At 42.3% G+C, this 19,619-nt stretch overlaps 1 protein-coding gene across 4 annotated transcripts in view; it reads right to left on the reverse strand.

The window, feature by feature from the left end:
* Positions 1 to 684: 684 nt before the first annotated feature.
* kpna5 (karyopherin alpha 5 (importin alpha 6)) overlaps positions 685 to 19,619 on the reverse strand; it is a 64,691-nt gene continuing 45,756 nt past the window's right edge. For 2 of the 4 annotated variants that reach the window (XM_061819119.1, XM_061819120.1), the window contains exons 13-14: positions 8,963 to 9,141; positions 5,548 to 7,192 (exon numbers count right to left, since the gene is read on the reverse strand). In XM_061819119.1, the coding sequence (XP_061675103.1) occupies positions 7,005 to 7,192; positions 8,963 to 9,141 (367 nt within the window). In that variant the 3' untranslated portion in view covers positions 5,548 to 7,004. Of the gene's footprint in view, positions 2,894 to 5,547; positions 7,193 to 8,962; positions 9,142 to 19,619 lie in introns of those variants that run through there. The other 2 variants (XR_009794900.1, XM_061819121.1) reach the window with 2 other exon arrangements.

Consider the following 19,619-nt stretch of genomic DNA (forward strand, 5'->3'; position numbering starts at 1 on the left):
ATTTGGTATCAATAACATACATCTAACCACCTCGTAAAATACTCGCTACCTGCTCTCGGCTGTCCCATTTTGATGGGACGAATAACGTGGTTAAGTCTCCTGCCTAATTCCATTTTTAGCAAACAGCGCTTTGAATTCTCTGTGAGTGTATTTGCTCCCATTATCTGAGCAGAGCCATTTTAATTCCCCATAAGGTGCTGAGTCTGCAAAGACTCTTTCTGTATGCATGTATTGCATCACTTTTTAATTTTAGTAAGTATACAGTGACTACAGCAGTATAGCCCTTGGTGAAATCCATAGCATATTTGTGCCCCTCCAAGCTCAGGGTTCTCATAGGACCTGCGAAGTCAGTGTGAACCAATTGTGGCGCTGTGGCTATTCTGTCTGGCTCCCTATTCCTTGTTTGTGCGAATTTCCCTTTTGTGTATATTTCATATAGTTGTGCAGGCATGGCTGCACTGTCTTTCATCTCCATACCATTTTTCAAACTCTGTAATATTCATACATCCTCATAATTGCAATTACCTAGGATTTCATGCCAAGTTTGCATGTCATGGCACACATTACACTTGTCACTGCTGTCATTTTTCTCAATAGTTGGTGTAAGATAAGCTTACACATTTCACAGAGGCCTGTGAAATGTATCACCTCATGTGTCATAAATCTCTTTTAATAACTTTGTTACTGTGCAAAGATGCGTGTGTGTACTGTTTGTCTATGGGAAGTTTAAGAGCTCAAAGTGACTGCAAATTTATGATAGCTGCATTCTTGTAAGCTTAAGAGCTCAAAGTGACTGCAAATTTATGATAGCTGCATTCTTGTGGGTTTTTGTAACAGGAAGAACTGTGTCTAATCAGAGGACACCCAGCCTTGAGAAGATTAACTGTCTCTGCAAAACAACTTTACTTGTCTTGTGAAACCTGCTCTCCCCCACCCTATGTATGAAGCTCAATAAAATGTGTGGTTTTGGAAAAGCTCGAAGAGAGTCTTACGTGCGGGCGTGAAGAATATGTTCTTCTCTCCCCGAACTCTCCCTAAACTGCAGTTTGGTAAAAAACAACTCTGCCTCTGTCTCATCATTTTATCCTGGTGCCGGAGCCTCTGAGTCCACATTGAGCGAGAAGTCCGTGCTTTGGACCTAACAGTTGGCAAGTAGAATAGGTAACCAATTTCATGGAAATCTGTGGTTACTTTTGGTGATCATCTAGCTGCCCCTCGTCTTGAAGAAAGACTGTAGCTCCTCCATTTGTCCCTCTTGCCACTGAGAAGCTATCATGTGGGTATGTTGGCATAAACAATCTCTGAGCTGTGCTCTATGTTGGCACTTTGTCCCACCCACCAGCTCAATTGAATGATTATCGAGCTGGAATGAGTTGTCGAAGCTCTTGAACTTGATATCATTCACAATGTGAGATGTTGCTCCAGCATCCACCATGAGTCCCTTGGCCAAAAAGCACCGATCCTCATTATCAATGTCTCCCTCTTTATTGTCAACAATTTCTCTGACTCCATCTTCTTTTCCCCTTTCTCTGCATAGGGATTCAGCGTGTGTGTTGCTTCTGCAGTGACCGCACCAGACCTTTTGGTTGCACTTGTTTCGGATATGTTCTTTTTGTCCACACCAGTAACGTGATATGTTGGCTTCTCCATCCTTCTTGTTTTTTGGTATCTTGTCAGTTTTGGATAAAGCTAGTCTTCATCACACTGTCAATACGACGAGTTCCCCTCATCTTCTGAAGCTTCATGTCTGATCAGAAATAGGTTTTTCTCATCGAGTGCATTAACCAACTGTGATAACAGTTTGTGTCCATTAGCTTCAGAATATGGAAACGGCTAAGGAATTGTGTCTCACACAGATCATACATATCTTCTGTTCCATTGAAGATAATTTGCTGTGTTAATTTCACATTCTCTTCTTCTGTTACCTTGCCCTAGACTGCTGTTCATGGGCCCATAACCCATTGAATACAGTGTCTTGCGGTGGAAGCTTACTAATAAAACTTGTGTAATTTCTTGTATTTAGCCTTATCCCACCATATTTATTTTCAGATGGGAAAAAAACGATCATGCTCACGCTCTGTTTTCCTTTCCACACCAAACAAACAAAATTGGAACTGGAACATAAAAGATGCACAGTACAGATAACATTTTGTTTGGGGTTAAGGACACAATGAGTGAAGACATTTAACAACTTGCAACACAAAGCCTCCTGGTGCAAAATACAGCAAACAGTCCAAAAATCACATCCTCCATTTGTAGTTTGCACTTTCTCTCTTAACTTTTTTTTTTGCAATCACTGAGGATGCATTATCTGTAGCAAGGCTGACAGCATGGGACCAGTGTTATGAGTGAGATGAAATTATCAGATGCTGTCTTTGTAGCTTTCATTGGCACCCTCTGTCACGACCCATCAAAACGGAGGTAGGACCCAAATGTAGGAGTCGGGAGACGCAGAGGTAATTCTGGAAAAACGTTGATTGTTCCATGGTCGGGGATGGGGCAGGCAGTCAGGTGCAGCAGTGGTAGTCAGGACGTCGGGCGTAGAGAGCAGCTCAGCGGGCAGGCAGGAGTCAGTACATGGGAGATCGATCAAACCAGGCAGGAGTATCAAAGGAGTCAGGCTTACGGGTCGGTTGGAGAATAGGCGGAGGTCGGTACACACGGGTTGACGATCAGGGGTACGGGAGTGCTGGAACGGGGCATGAGTTGCAACGATCTGGCGCCGGACCAGTCGTCCCCATGGTCCTATATACACTGGGGCCAGTCAGCCAGCATGAGGCGCAAGTGTGCGCCTCCCAATCAGTGCGACCGCACAGGCACCCGCACAGCCAGGGCTGGACGGGCAGGATCATGACAGTACCCCCCCCCCCTAAGGTACGGCTCCCAGATGTGCCTAAAAGAAGGAAACACAGAGACAAGAATTAACAAATCCAGGGGCGGGTGGAAGGGTGTCCGGAGGAGGGCACCAGGTCAGGAGGACGACCCGGACGCCAAGCACCAGGATCCCCATGGGGTGATTCGGGTGGACGGCCTTAAACTCACCTGTTGCACCGCAAAACTATTCCAGCACAAAAGCATACAGATCCCTCATTCTGCATGGCCATGCAATTGAACAGGAAAGGTTTTTTAAAAAAAAAAAAAAAAAAAAAAAAAAAAACGCCCACTTTTCTCAAAGGATTTTGTTAGGTTTTACACTGATGTTGGATGAGAAGGCTTGCCTCTCAGTCTCAGCTCTAATTCATCCAAGTGTTCAATAGGGTTGAGGCAAAGATTGATCCACATCAAACTCATCCATGTCTTTCCATGTTTTTCTTTGTGCACTGATGCATGCTCTAAGAGTTAGGGGCCACCTCCAAACTGTTCCTACAAAGTTGGAAATGTCTAAAATATTAGCTCCTGAATTCTAGTGAAAGGAACTCTGAATGCTTCAGCATACCAAGAAATTTTGCACAGTCTAAACAGTTTGGGGTTTACCGTTTCCTGTTCCAACATGTCTGTGCACAGGTGGACAAAGCAAGCTCCATTAAGACATGAAAGCGAGAATTTGGTAAGTTTGACTTTGATTGGCATACACCAAGTCCTGCCCTCAACCCGATAGAACACATATGGGTTGATTTTGAGGGGACAGTGAGTCAGGCTTTCTTGTCCAACATCAATGTGTGACCTGACAAATGCTTTACAAAATTCCTGGAAGAATAGGTAAAATGTCCATAAAGTCACTCCTAAACCTCATTGAAACCCTTCGCATAAGAGTTGACTGCTAAATTTCCCAAGAGTTGGCCAACATCATATTAAACAAGATAGATATACGAGAGTGCGGGGGAAAAGTATTAGCCCCCTGGTGGTGAATCTTTCCAGGAGTGGCCTGCGTACAAAGATTTCCCCAAGACAACAGAAATTACTGATCCAGGAGACCACAAAAGAACTCAGGATAAATTCTGAAGAACCTCAGTCAAGGTCAATGTTCTTGACACAATAAGGAAGAGACTAGAAAACGTGGCATAAATGCCATAATTCCAAGGTGAAAACAACTGTTGACCAAAACGAACCTTAAGTTTCATCTTACTTTTGCAAAAAAAAAAGAAAAAGAAAAAAAAACATCTGAATGATTGACATCTGGATGGCGCAATAACGATTGTGTTCAACAAGCAAGGAAATGTACAAAATTGAGAATACTTTTGGGAACACAGTGTATATTGAAGTTGGCAAATATGGGGTGGAGCTTTACAACATTTCTGGTTTGAGAATAACCTTTTCTGTAGCACTAACCAGTTTCATCCAAAACAGTATTTTGACAGACCAGCATAAAAACAAACAATATGAAATACAACTCATTGTTGCACTAATATCGATCGACAGACTCAGGTCAAATAGTGTAGAGGAGTCCAAAGCGCACATTGTGAGGCAGCATTGAGCTATTATGTTGCACACAAATGGAAGAAGTTGCCAAAAGAGGTGATGTGTGAAGTGTGAATGTTTTTAATTCCTGGTTGAAAGCCTTTTTTCAGTATTTTAGTATTCAGTATTTCCACTTTTAATGATACATCTTGAACTGTATGCTGTTTTTAATTGTTTATATTTGAAATTTTTCAATATATCTGTCATTTTTAGTTTTTCACTTTTACATTATTTTGTGTTTGAATCCTTTTATTCATGTAAAGCACATTGAGTTACCTTGTGAATGAAATTCGCTACATAAATACATTTACTTTGCTCTGATATCGCGGCTGCAATTAGTGGGAGCCGTGTGCCTGATCCTTTTCAGTAAGTCGGTACCATTTTGGGGTAATGGGAAACAATGACACACCATTTTGGTTGCAGTCACCGCAGAACATCCTGCATCACAAAAACATATTGGAAAATGAAACTAAGGTATTCAAAACATTTTTTAAGCAATTTAAAATGAATCATTTCCTCATTTTCAAGCCTTTTGCTACACATAGGCTGACCATGCTTGATGATAAATTAGGACTGGTGCCAGTCTTTTCAGTCCATATTTTTCTCGGATTTTTTATAGCCTCGTCAGTTACATCATTTGGCTTTTCCCACTCAACACTTTTTTGGGGTACAAGTTTTTGCTAGTTTGTGAGCTTACTTTCTTCCAGCTGGATGACTACCAGCTTGATATGCTCACGTGAATGCAATTACAGCTCTGGAAAAATATTGAGACTAAAAATTTTTTTTTTCCTCTAAATAAATGCTCTAAATGAAAGTATAGCATCTGGAAATTAGGAGTTATATTGTGAGTAGAGTCGAGATTTTTTTTTCATTTTACACAAACTTACACCCATGATTAATGAAATCTTAATAATTTTGCAGTGCTGTTAACGTTTTTCCAGAGCTGTAATTTCAAATCAAAACTCATCAAGTTTTTTTGTCTGGCCACGTACAAAATGTTCCATGGACAGATCTCAGTCCATGGCTCTGGCTGGGAATCGGTTGTAGTACATTTCTGAATGGGTTTAGTTAGCTTTAAGAGTAAATAATACCTAATAAAACATTTTAACGCCTCTTGTAACAAAAAGGAACATGGGTGAAGTCTGTATCTAAGGGCAGGTCAATTTATTAGTTCTTGCCAGATTAAGTGTACATCCCAGACACAGGCATTGCCAGCAGGAAAATATAACTTCACTTCCAGGTGTCTTGTGACTCAACAGTCAAATTAAAGCCTCAAAGTCTGGCTGCATGATATGTTTCACCTGTACACAAACTATTGGATGTCAAACAAGATTTCTACTGAGCGTCACAACACAGCAAATTAATTCTCAAACAAGAAATGTACTAATAAAACATAAAGAATTATATACGAGCATACAAGCTAGGAATATTAGAAAACTATACACTGTTGAATGTGCTAGATGAAATAAGTTCAGCAATTACAAATATTTTTATGTAAATATAGATCATATCTTATCCACCAATTAACATTGCAGTAATCAATTGTGCATTTATGAGCAGGGAAAACGGGCAATGTATGGTTGAGAGGGATAGAATCAAGAAAAAGAAAAAAAAATAACACTGCTTCTATTATGTAACTTTATCCACCAAGTCTCAGTATGAAGTGAAAAAAATAAGGAAACAAGTTCAGAGTTGATGAACTTCCTCTAATATGGAGGTGTCAAGAAGCTCTCATGAATGTAAACACTACAACCTCATACATATCATTAGACTGACATCTAAATAGTTTTTACACTCTTACACATATATATCATATACAAATCCCTCCAAATAAATCAAATCTGCTGACTCATTTCACACCAATTATGTTGCTAGTTCAGGCTACAATTCTTGAATGAGATCTTTGCTCAGGATGCATCATTTCACAGGCAGGAAACCTGCCTATGAATGGAAAGAAAAAAAACTATAAAAGAGCAAAATCAGCTTGATCTATTAACTGGAATAAAATGGGCGACTCGGCTGTCACACAAGACAAATAAATAAAGGAACCCACCAAGTTGGGCATCAAGAGGAAGCGGATCTCTGAGGACACAGTTGTATTAAGCTTGCATCCAGTACCTGCTTCTTCTGACAGTCACTCCTTCCAAACTTAGATCAGAACAGAATAAGATCCTACCTCATTATTGAGGGATTTTATCTTCCTTCCCCTCTGAGGACCAAAGATGTCATTTCACATTTCAATGGGATATGAATGTGAATTAAGAGCACGGTTTCTAATTATGACATTAGTAGCATGGACAGCTTTCATAATAGGAAATATCAAAGGAAACCAAAAATAAGATGAATTATACCAAAATAAGTTGTTTTTTCCCCCCTGACTGCAGGTATGGCTGCCTACTACAGGCTCACTCCTCCCAGGAAGCACGAATGGGCCCATTTACCTCAATATTCGCATATCTCCAAGTCGTTTCAGAGATGTCTGATGTTTTGAAGGCCGAGAGGATGTGGATGGTCTTGGGGGAGCTGGCCCAGGAGAGATTAGGTCAGAACCCAGGTTATTGGATAACAAGATCCTTGACATCAGGAAAAGTAAAGACGAGGTGATGCTAAAGGTGGAAACCCTCCATGGGTCCTTCTTGCTGTTGAAAGATGAACTGGCCCTGTCCCTGGTCTACTTGTGGTGCCAGACTGGCATCTTCCTCATCCACACCGAAGTAGTGCTCGATCAGGTCAAAGGCCTTCTGGTAGATATCTTGGTTCTCGTGACTCTGCAGGAATTCGATTTTGTCCAAGCCTGATATGCAAGTATAGAGAAGAAAGAATTAAATCACAATCATAGACTGGTTGATAGTCAGTAGACACTACAAATTGTCAGATAGATCACATTGTAATACTTGAATACACATTGCAACTAGAAAGTATTCACGGCACTCCACTTGCTCCACATTTTGTTACATTAAAAAAGGGGTGCTCAATGCGTCGATCGCGAAGCGGTTTTGGTCGATAGAGTGCTTAAAAAAAAAATCCATCAGCCCATCATCTATCTCGTTGATTGATTCAAGTGTGGCCAATACTTCGATCGCACACGCCGATTGACTGACAGTCAGTTTGACCAATCCTGGCCTTTTGTGACGTGTCACTGAGCATGTGCACATAAAGGCGCAATCTTGCTTGCCCCCTTACCTCCAAAGGTAGATCGACGGAGGTTGTTGGCTGCTTGCAAAGTAAATCTTGGGGCAAAAAAGTTTGGCCACCCCTGAAGTACAGCTTGTTGTGCCTAATAGGAATAAATTCTTTCCATAGTGATCTCAGATGAAAAAAAATGAACTCTTTTTCCTACATACCAGTTTTGTCACTAATGCTCCCCAATGCTCAGCCACTCTGAAATAAATGGATGCAGCGAGCACTTGCTCGAATTCAATACAATTTCAGGGACAAATGTCTACTACCCAAAAATAAATATACACAATTGTACAAAGATGGGTTTGCAACGACTTTTCGCTTGGACGGGATTACCGGTGTCACTGGGAAATAGAGGCAAGTGGTGGTGCAAAACTGTTAAAAGTCCGAGAATGCATAAATTTTTTGAACTACTCAATGTGTCTCTGCACCCTTCATATCTTCTTCTTTTCCTTTCGGCTTGTCCCGTTAGGGGTCGCCACTGTGTCATCTTTTTCCATCTAAGCCTATCTCGTGCATCTTCTTCTTTAACACCCACTGTCCTCATGTCCTCCTTTCTATTTCATTAATCTTGTGAAAATTCTCGTTAAGCGTTAATTGGTATGTTTTTCATTGTAACTGGAATTTGTACACAATTCGGAATGGGCCAATGACTATCACTAACCTATGCAAACACAGTAGAAAAGTCAGTACAGTTATTATAACCCTCGTATGAAAAATGACTTCTGAATCATAAATTTAGGACAGTCAAATTAAAAGGTACAGCAGTAAATGATCATGTTGCTGTGTTAGCGACTTCATTACACATCATTTGTAAGTTGAAAAATCAGGACAATCGTAAAAATTTTTTTGAAATGTCATGATGTGCTAATGTGGTATTTTCTATAAGAATTGTTTTGTCAAAGACTAGTTCCCGAATAGGTTGTAACAAATCCTTGTCCACTACAGCAATTACACATAATTTGTGCTTCTTTCTTATGTGGAAGAATTCAGAATGTAGCTTGTGTGGTACATTGTCTCAATCTAAAATCATGCAGCACTCTCACACTTTGTTTCTAATTTTAGTGGGCACTTTGTTATTCTGTAATGTAAAAGGGTTAGGTAACCCTAACCTCTTCGTGCAACTATACTATCATAAACCAATCTCAGAATGAAGCATTGCAAGCACAAAAGTCATTTGATTTGTTGGTGTGTTTAATTTAATTCAGTTAGGGATAAAATTGAGCATTATGTTCATAAAGTAAAAAAATTTTATGTAGTTCTTACTGAAGCCAAACTAAACCAAATAAAGTGTCTCGTGAGTGTTTTAGGAATTTCTCATTATTATTTGTATGGTCAGCCATATCCTACTGTGCAAGCTGTGGGCTATGATGCAGAGCTGTACCGTAAGCCTCCTCGATAAGTGCACAGTAAGGATTGATGCCTGTTCCATTCTTTTTGGCCTCCTGTTCTCCCAGTCGGAGGATGTTTTCCAGACCATTCAGAGAGACCTGCACGATCTTAGAGTCCATGACGGTGAGAAGGTCACACATGGGCTTGATTGTACTCAGAGAAACCAGGTACCTATTCAAACGAAACCAAAACCAAACAAAACATCATCCAGTAAGCCGGTTTCATTTTTTGACTTGGAAGGTTACATTTATATACTGAAAAATATGGGCAGTATTGCAGTCACGTTGTAATAATATGTTAGAAAGACATTTTTATGATCATGTGAAACCCGGTAAAATATGGACTGAGGAGGACATTCATATTTCAGACAGACAATGACTAAAAAAATAAAGCTAGAGCTAGAATGCAAAGGTTTGTTGCAGTGGTCCCCAAACCCCGGCCTGCGGGGCAGATCCGGCCCACCCCCACGTTTGGTCTGGGCCTCTGAACAATACCAGACAGTATTTTTATTTTTCATTTATGTGTATTTGTATTTGATAATAAAGTTGGGCTTTTGCAATACAATGTTCCTTATTTCTGAACTATTTTCATTATTAACAGTTGGTAACTATTTCATAAACACATATACGACACACTTGTTCCACCCGTCTGAGGTCTCATTTCAGATAAGGGCACAGGTTGGCCTTATCGGCTTATCTGGCAACCCCCCAGAAAAAAATCCTAAACCCGCAAACGGAGAGGAATCATGGCGAAAAGGTTAGGTAAGAGAAAATCTGATTCAGAATGCACGGTATTTAACCCAAAGAGAACAAACGATTATTTGTTCAATGAAAAGAAAAGGCTGTCTCATCTGTCAAGAGGCGTTGGTGGTATTCAAACAATAGAATCTGAGTAAACACTACGAATCCCGTCAACAAGACAAGTACGATAGCTTGCAAGACCAAATGCGGGCAAATTGTCAAGGCTTCTTCTTTTCTTATTTTCCTTTCGGCTTGTCCCGTTAGGGGTCGCCACAGCGTGTCATCTTTTGCCATCTTAGCCTATCTCATGCATCTTCCTCTCTAACCCCAACTGCCCTCATGTCTTCCCTCACCACATCCATAAACCTTCTCTTTGGTCTTCCTCTCGCTCTTTTGCCTGGCAGCTCCATCCTCAGCACCCTACCACCAATATACTCACTCTCTCGCCTCTGAACATGTCCAAACCATCGAAGTCTGCTCTCTTGAACCTTGTCAGCAAAACATCCAACTTTGGCTATCCCTCTAATGAGCTCATTTCTAATCCTATCCAACCTGGTCACTCCGAGCGAGAACCTCAACATCTTCATTTCTGCCACCTCCAGTTCTGCTTCCTGTTGTTTCTTCAGTGCCACTGTCTCTAATCCGTACATCATGGCCGGCCTCACCACTGTTTTGTAAACTTTGCCCTTCATCCTAGCAGAGACTCTTCTGTCACATAACACACCAGACACCTTTCGCCAGCTGTTCCAACCTGCTTGGACCCGTTTCTTCACTTCCTTACCACACTCACCATTGCTCTGGATTGTTGACCCTAAATATTTGAAGTCGTCCACCCTCGCTATCTCTTCTCCCTGTAGCCTCACTCTTCCCCCTTCACTTTTCTCATTCACGCACGTATATTCTGTTTTACTTTGGCTAATCTTCATTTCTCTCCTTTCCAGTGCATGTCTCCATCTTTCTAATTGTTCCTCTGCATGCTCCCTGCTTTCACTGCATATCACAATATCATCTGCAAACATCATGGTCCAAGGGGATTCCAGTCTCACCTCATCTGTCAGCCTATCCATTTCCACCGCAAACAGGAAGGGGCTCAGAGCTGATCCCTGATGCAGTCCCACCTCGACCTTAAATTCCTCTGTCACACCTAAGGCACACCTCACCATTGTTCTGCTGCCATCATACATGTCCTGTACTATTTTAACATACTTCTCTGCCACACCAGACTTACGCATGCAGTACCACAGTTCCTCTCTTGGTACTCTGTCTAGGGTTTCTCTAGATCCACAAAGACACAATGTAGCTCCTTCTGACCTTCTCTGTACTTTTCCACTAGCATCCTCAAGGCAAATAATGGATCTGTGGTACTATTTCTAGGCATGAAACCATACTGTTGCTTGCAGATACTTACTTCTGTCCTGAGTCTAGCCTCCACTACTCTTTCCCATAACTTCATTGTGTGGCTCATCAACTTTATTCCTCTATAACTCCCACAGCTCTGATCATCCCCTTTGTTCTTAAAATGGGAAGTAAAACACTTTTCCTCCATTCTTCAGGCATCTTTTCGCCCACTAGTATTCTGTTGAATAAGTTGGTCAAAAACTCCACAGCCATCTCTCCAAATTGCTTCCATACCTCTACCGGTATGTCATCAGGACCAACTGCCTTCCCATTTTTCATCCTTTGTAATGCCTTTCTGACTTCCCCCTTAGTAATCATTGGCACTTCCTGGTCCTTCACTCTTGCCTCTTCAACTCTTCCTTCTCTCATTTTCTTCATTCATCAACTTCTCAAAGTATTCTTTCCATCTATTTAGCACACTACCGGCACCAGTCAACACATTTCCATCTCTATCCTAAATCACCCTTACCTGCTGCACATCCTTCCCATCTCTATCTCTCTGTCTGGCCAACCTGTAGAAATCCTTTTCTCCTTCTTTCGTGTCCAACCTGGTGTACATGTCTTCATTTGCCTCTTGTGTAGCCTTTGCCACCTCTACCTTTGCCATACGTCACATCTCGATGTACTCCCTTCGCCTCTCCTCAGTCCTCTCAGTATCCCACTTCTTCTTCGCTAATCTCTTTCCTTCTATGAGTCCCTGTATTTTGGGGTTCCACCACCAAGTCTCCTTCTCCCCTTTCCTACCAGATGACACACCAAGTACTCTCCTGCCTGTCTCTCTGATCACCTTGGCTGTCGTCGTCCAGTCTTCCGGGAGCTTTGGTTGTCCATCGAGAGCCTGTCTCACCTCTTTACGGAAGGCCGCACAACATTCTTCCTTTCTCAGCTTCCACCACATGGTTCTCTGCTCTACCTTTGTCTTCTTAATCTTCCTACCCACCACCAGAATCATCCTACATACTACCATCCTATGCTGTCGAGCTACACTCTCCCCTACCACTACTTTACAGTCAGTAACCTCCTTCAGATTACATCGTTTGCACAAAATATAATCTACCTGCGTGGTTCTACCTCCGCTCTTGTAGGTCACTATATGTTCCTCCCTCTTCTGGAAATAAGTGTTCACTACAGCCATCTCCATCCTTTTTGCAAAGTCCACCACCATCTGCCCTTCAAAGTTCCTTTCCTGGATGCCGTATTTACCCATCACTTCTTCATCGCCCCTGTTTCCTTTACCAATATGTCCATTACAATCTGCACCAATAACAACTCTCTCGCTGTCTGGGATGCTCAGAACTACTTCATTTATTCGTTCCAGAATTTCTCTTTCAACTCTAGGTCACATCCTACCTGTGGGGCATAGCCGCTAACCACATTATACATAACACCCTCAATTTCAAATTTTAGTCTCATCACTCGATCTGATACTCTTTTCACCTCCAAGACATTCTTAGCCAGCTCTTTCTTTAAAATAACCCCTACTCCATTTCTCTTCCCATCTACTCCGTGGTAGAATAATTTAAACCCCAAAACTTCTAGCCTTACTACCTTTCCACCTGCTCTCTTGGATGCACAGAATATCAACCTTTCTCCTAATCATCATGTCAACCAACTCCTGAGCTTTTCCTGTCATAGTCCCAACATTCAAAGTCCCTACACTCACTTATAGGCTCAGTGCATTCCTCTTTTTCTTCTGACGATGGATCCGGTTTCCCCCTCTTCTTTGTCTTCGACCCAGAGTAGACGCCCTGCAGGTTAGCAGTGCCGGGGGCGGGCGTTGTTAACCCGGGCCACGACCGATCCGGTATGGGATTCTTTAGATGAACGCTCATTTTTGTTTGGCACAGTTTTTACGCCGGATGCCCTTCCTGACGCAACCCTCTGCATTTATCCGGGCTTGGGACCGGCCTACAGATTGCACTGGTTTGTGCCCCCATAGGGCTGCATTTTGACAAATTGTCGAGGCTAAAAAGTGGAATGTTAGCTCAGCAATGTACATTTGTACGCCACGCTCAGCTGAACCGGACATCTGTTCGGGCTTGTTTTGGAGTTCCTCAACTGATAGCAAGTAGCGGTAAACCTTTCACTCAAGAAATGCATGAATGCTGTCGCGGAGGAAGTCCATCCCGAGAAGAAACGTCTTTAATACCGTGAGCCTGTCAGCGAGTACAATCACTAGACGTATTGAAGAAATCGTGGGTAATGTATATGCCTAGCTGCAGCAGAAGATGAAAGAATTTAAATTTTTTTCATTAGCACTGGATGAGAGCACAGACGCGCAGTACACAGTGCAACTGCTAATTTTTATTTGTGGAGTGAGCGCAAACTTTGAGATGCATGAGGGGCTGGCAGCTCTCCAAAGTGTGAAAGGGACTACGACGGCAGAGGATATTTTTGGCAAAGTGCGTCAAACTATGGAAGAGTTACACCTGGACTGGTCAAAGCTGGCCAGTATCACAATTGACGAGGCTCCTGGGTCTAATCGGACGCATGAACTGGGAGATGGAAGAACGGAGTTTCACCGCCCCGCTACAAATCCGCTGCCTAATTCACTTGACTTGTTGGGTCCAGATTATGTATGAGCATTTGTAAAATGGTACCGCTACTTCTGAAATGAATTAGTTCTGGAAGTCGTTTTGTAATGTGAATATCGTAAGTAGACGTGCTTTTTACACATAAAATAGCCTAATCTGTTCCAAGCCACTTGAGACCCACCCCCCCAACCCCTCCACCCCACACGTCACCAAAAATATTTGTAACCCTGGAGGTGGGGCTCAAAGGCGAGCGCCTGGTGGCCGGGCCTGAACCCATGGAATACCGAATCCCCTGATATGAGCTGTTCGGTCCCTGTACGGCCGGTGTCAGAGTTTGGTCCGCATTGCCGGCAATAAGTCGGACTCGTTTCTGGTGAGGGTTGGACTCCGCCAAGGCTGCCCTTTGTCACAGATTTTGTTCATAACTTTTATGGACAGAATTTCTAGGCGCAGCCGAGGCGTAGAGGGTGACAGCTTTGGTGGCCTCAGCATCGCATCGCTGCTCTTTGAGATGATGTGGTTCTGTTGGCTTCACCAGACGGATCAATGCAGCGTCTGCAGTGATGCGGACTTTATATTGGTCCGTTGTCATGAAGAGGGAGTTAAGTCAAAAGGTAAAGCTCTGAAGTTACCAGTCAATCTACGTTCCTACCATCACCTATGGGTATGAGCGGTGGGTCATGGCCGAAAGAACAAGATCCCGGATACAAGCGGCCGAAATGAGTTTCCTCCGCAGTGTGCCCGGGCTCTCCCTTAGAGATAGAGTGATAAGCTCGGTCATCCAGGAGGGTCTCAGTGTCAAGCCGCTACTCCTGCGCATTGAGAGGATCCAGATGAGGTGGCTGGGGCATCTGATTCAGATGCCTCCTGGACGCCTCCCTGGTAAGGTGTTCTGGGCATGTCCAACCGGAAAGAGACCCCGGGGATGACCCACGATACGCTGGAGAGACTATGTCTCCCGGCTGGCTTGGGAACGCCTCAGGATCCCTCCGGAAGAGCTGGAAGAAGTGGCTGGGGAAATGTAAGTCTGGGTATCTCTGCTGAAGCTACTTCCCCCATGACCTGACCCGGAAAAGCGGTGGATAATGGATGGATGGATGGATGGATGGATGGCATTTTGTAACAAAAGAGTACAAGTTTGTACGCAGAGGTATCACGGTAGTTAAGTATGTTAGCATTTGTTGGTGAGGGCAATGGTGAATGAAGCTTTGGAGGCCCAGCCTATGGTGTAATAGTCATGGGCAGAGGTCACAAGTTATAGTGGATGGGGTGTGTGGTGGGTTCAATTGTTCAAGTCTTCATTTACATTTATTTTCATCCTGTTTCCCACCCCTCTCAAAGGAGTCTGTGCCAACCAAAATGGTTATTCTCCAAGCTGCCCTCTCACTGAGAAGTTGTTCCCAAGATCTCAGGTTTAGTTTGCATCAAGGAGCATTTTTCCTGGTCTTTGTAGCACAGTTTTGGCGTTCCATAGAGTATGAGTGCAGGTACTCTGGTTGGGTCCATCCATACAATATATCCTGTTCAATGAAGTCTGTACAATTGCAAGATGGTGGCTTCAAAGCTAGGCAGCATAGCACACTTAAGGAGTTTGTTGTATTAAAGCCAATCCGTCCAGTGAGTGCAGAATGTCTTAGTTTCCTCTGTTGGAAGCTTTCAAGACACTTGATATCGAGTCGGTACATGATTTACGTTTTACAGGCGTAGACAAGGGTAGAAAGAACAACAGGCAGAAATGTCATGAATTTAGTGTGGAAGAATAGTGCATGATTAAGACGTGATGGCCAAGGCACTCATTGCCAACCCATGCTGCTTTAATGCAGATTTCAAGGTCCTTTGTACAAGTGTGACTTTAAAAGAATGCCACCCACGTTGGAGAACTATTCATCTTTATTACAGGGCATTCCAATGATGTTGATATTAGACTTTCCAAAGGTTTGACCAGGTGGTGATTGGTTAAGGACCTTGGTTTTGTCACTGTTTACTTTTATGCCAAAGTGCTTAAAAAAACAAAAAAAAACATACATTTTGATTTCTGAATTTTTTTTTAGATTATCTTTCTCACGGTGCACATGCACCTATGATGAAAATTTCAGACCCCTCGATGATTTCCAAGTGGGAGAACTTGTAATATAGCAGGGTGTTCAAATACTTATTTTCTTCACTGTATTAGCATGGAAAGCTGCAAAGTGGTAATGGATAGGCTGACAGATGAGGTTAGACTGGAATCCCCTTGGACCATGATGTTCGCAGATGATATTGTGATGTGCTGTGAAAGCAGGGAGCATGCAGAGGAACAATTAGAAAGATGGAGACATCCACTTGAAAGGAGAGGAATGAAGATTAGCCGAAAGAAAGGTGGAGGGGGAAGAGTGAGGCTGCAGGGGGAAGAGATAGCGAGGGTGGAGGACTTCAAATATTTAGGGTTAACAATCCAGAGCAATGGTGAGTGTGGTAAGGAAGTGAAGAAACGGGTCCAAGCAGGTTGGAACACCTGGCGGAAGGTGTCTGGTGTGTTATGTGAAAGAAGAGTCTCTGATAGGATGAAGGGCAAAGTTTACAAAACAGTGGTGAGGCAGGCCATGATGTACGGATTAGAGACGGTGGCACTGAAGAAACAACAGGAAGCAGAACTCAAGGTAGCAGAAATGAAGATGTTGAGGTTATCGCTCGGAGTGAGCAGGTTGGATAGGATTAGAAATGAGCTCATTAGAGGGACAGCCAAAGTTGGATGTTTTGGAGACAAGATTCGAGAGAGCAGACTTCGATGGTTTGGACATGTTCAGAGGCGAGAGAGTGAGTATATTGGTGGAAGGGTGCTGAGGATGGAGCTGCCAGGCAAAAGAGCGAGAGGACGACCAAAGAGAAGGTTTATGGATGTGGTGAGGAAAGACATGAGGGCAGTTGGGGTTAGAGAGGAAGATGCAGGACATAGATGGAAAAAGATGACACGCTGTGGCGACCCCTAACGGGACAAGCCGAAAGGAAAAGAAGAAGAGTGTGGGTAAACAAGAACAACTGTGCTGTGGATACTGTGGCGGTACCAATAAAGTATCCTCAGCAGCAACAAAATGCAAAATCTAAACTGTGGTTTTAACCATTCTATTGTAGATTTGGCTTGATGTTTTGGATAAATCTCCATCCCAGTCTCAGGTCTTTTGCAGACTCCAAGAGGTTTTCTTCCAGAATAGTCCTGTTTTTGGCTCTATTCATCTTCCCATCAATTTTAACCATCTTCCCTGTCCTGCAGAAGAAAAGGAGGCCGAAACCACGGGGCTGCCACCACCATGTTTGATAGTGGGGATGGTGTGTTCAGGGTGATGAGCTGTGTTGCTTTTACGCCAAACATATTGTTTTGCATTGTGGCCAAAAAGTTTGATTTTGGTTTCATCTGACCAGAGCACCTTCTTCCACATGTTTGGTGTGTCTCCAAGGTGGCTTGTGGCAAACTTTAAACAAGACTTTTTATAGATATTGTTGAGAAATGGTTTCCTTCTTGCCACTCGTTCTAAAGTCCAGATTTGTGCAGTCTCCAACTGAGTGTTGTCCAGAGGACAAACTCTCCCACCTCAGCTGTAGATCTCTGCAGTTCATCCAGAGTGATCATGAGTCTCTTGGCTGCATCTCTGATCATTCTTCTCCTTGTTCGAGGTGAACGTTAAGAGGGACGGGCGGGTCTTGGTAGATTTGCTGTGATACTCCATCCATTTCAATATGATTGCTTGCACAGTGCTCCTTGAGTTGTTTAAAGTTTGGGAAGTCTTTTTGTATCCAAATCCAGCTTTAAACTTCTCCACAACAGTATCTTGGACCTGCCTGGTGTGTTTCTTGGTCTTCATGATGCTCTCAGCACTTTAAATAGAACCCTGAGATTATCACAGAGCAGGTGCAATTATACGGAGACTTGATTACACACAGGTGGATTCTATTTATCATTGTAAGTATAATTTTGATCATAATTATCATACATATGCGTCCAATAAAGAAATGCTTTGCTCTGCTATAGATAACGTGGCGGCCACCTGGCAGGAAATAGCAAGAACAAATACATCTAGTCATCAGAACTGTTAGAACTGCTGCCTGTTGAAGAAATGATGACCACATGTACTGAGCAATCTTCCACACATGCACACGCACATGAAAAAACATTTACACTTTGTTTCCAACTGTTTTGCTTGCCATCTCCTTTTTGTAACATCCATGTAAATAAGGGGCGTCTTAAAACTAAATAAATAGAGGTGCTGAGGAGAAAAGAATTAGAGTGCAGTGGCGAATTGTACGAGAGAGTTCCTCTCCTCTCTCCTCGTGAGACTTGAACTGGTGTCTTTGCTTCCTTTTTTTGTCCTGTTTAATGAATGTCTAATTGGTGAACCTGACAGTCATCATCAGTCAACAATGGATTATTCCGAGATCATCGCTGAATCAACTGTGTTTAGCTTTTTGGCCAAAGATTTCTCCTTTCCTTTCTGACCACCTGTCTGCGTGAAAAAGGATTTTCTTCATTCGTGGTCATTTAAAAAAAACAAAAAAAAAACATTGAAGCAGAGTAGATGAGCCTGTGTTTTAAAAGACATACACGCACATTACGCTCATTTGAGTTGTTTAATTCCAGCTGTTCTCTTTAAATTCTGTTCTTCACTTTTGTTTTACTCTGAATTATATTGTTCTCCCTTTGTGTATGTCTTTCAGAACAAAGAAATTCAAATTTTGTATGCAGTGAGAGGTTTTATTTGTGGTTATCCATCCAACCTGTATAAATGTTCAAAAAAGAACATTATTACATACAGTTGATCTACTTTCTTAGGCTCAATTTGGGATCCACAGTGTTGTTACTGTTCCAATTGCGTAATGTTACAGTAGCTTCCATTCCTTACAATAATAGTAAATACATTTTTAGGAATAAAACCAGTTCCCTCGTTTTTTGTTTTTTTTTAATATACAGCCTTACTGCGGTATTGTATTTCAATTTTGGCCATGATGATGGTACATGGAAAGCCAGGTAATTTTTCTTTTTTTTAGTGATACTTTGTGACAAAATTTCAAGAGCCACAAGATGGATGGTTTTAGAGGTGCTCTCCATCCAATCTGGCGGAGCTTGACCTATTTTGCAAAAATGGCCAAAAATGTCAATGCGTAGGTATGCAAAGATGGCATCCCAAAAGACAAGGAGATGTAATTGCAGTAAAAGGTGGTTTACAAATACTGTAACTTCAGAACTATAAGCCGCGACTTTTGTCATACGGTTTCAACCCTGCGGCTTACGTAATGATGCGGCTAATTTATGGATTTTTTTTTAAGGCCGCCAGGGCACTTGAGCAGAAAAGGTAAGAGTGAGACAGGTGGAATATATGTGTCGAGGAAGACACAAGTTTAATGTAAATTCGCACTTTGTGTATGAATAAAATTAGCATGAACAGACTCTCATCATGGAAAATGCAAGAAGCAATGACGCAGCTTTCAAGTTAAAAGCAATTGAGATGGCTAAGAAGAAGAAGGAAACAGCTCCTGCACGTAAACTTGGCATAAATGAATCGATGGTGAGACGCTGGAAACAGCAGTGGGAAGAACTGGAGCAAGGTAAAAAGACGAAAAAAGCTTTCAGAGGTAACAACTGCAGTTAGCTTGAACCGTGTTTCTGCTGTGTTACTGCCGCGTCTCAGTGACTTTTACCGGTCTGTTTTTTTACCCAGAAATGACGGTATTTGAAGGGGAGGGGTAATACAAGCAAACCCCACATTTATGGGATTTTTTTTTATTTTCATTTCCTGTATCATGGTCCTTCAATTTTAAAATAATGTGCTATTTTATGTTGGTTGATCACCTAAAATAACGAAAATTCCCCGCTTTTAAACTGAATGAGTTTTTTTTTTTAAATGAAAATGCACAATTTCTCGTGTATAATGCATCCTGAATTATGTGTATAAAGCTTAAAAAAAAAAATATCGGGAAACCCTTCTACCAATGTACAACGCGCACC

This window comes from Syngnathoides biaculeatus, chromosome 5 (genome assembly GCF_019802595.1).
Source record: "Syngnathoides biaculeatus isolate LvHL_M chromosome 5, ASM1980259v1, whole genome shotgun sequence".
NCBI lineage: Eukaryota > Metazoa > Chordata > Actinopteri > Syngnathiformes > Syngnathidae > Syngnathoides > Syngnathoides biaculeatus.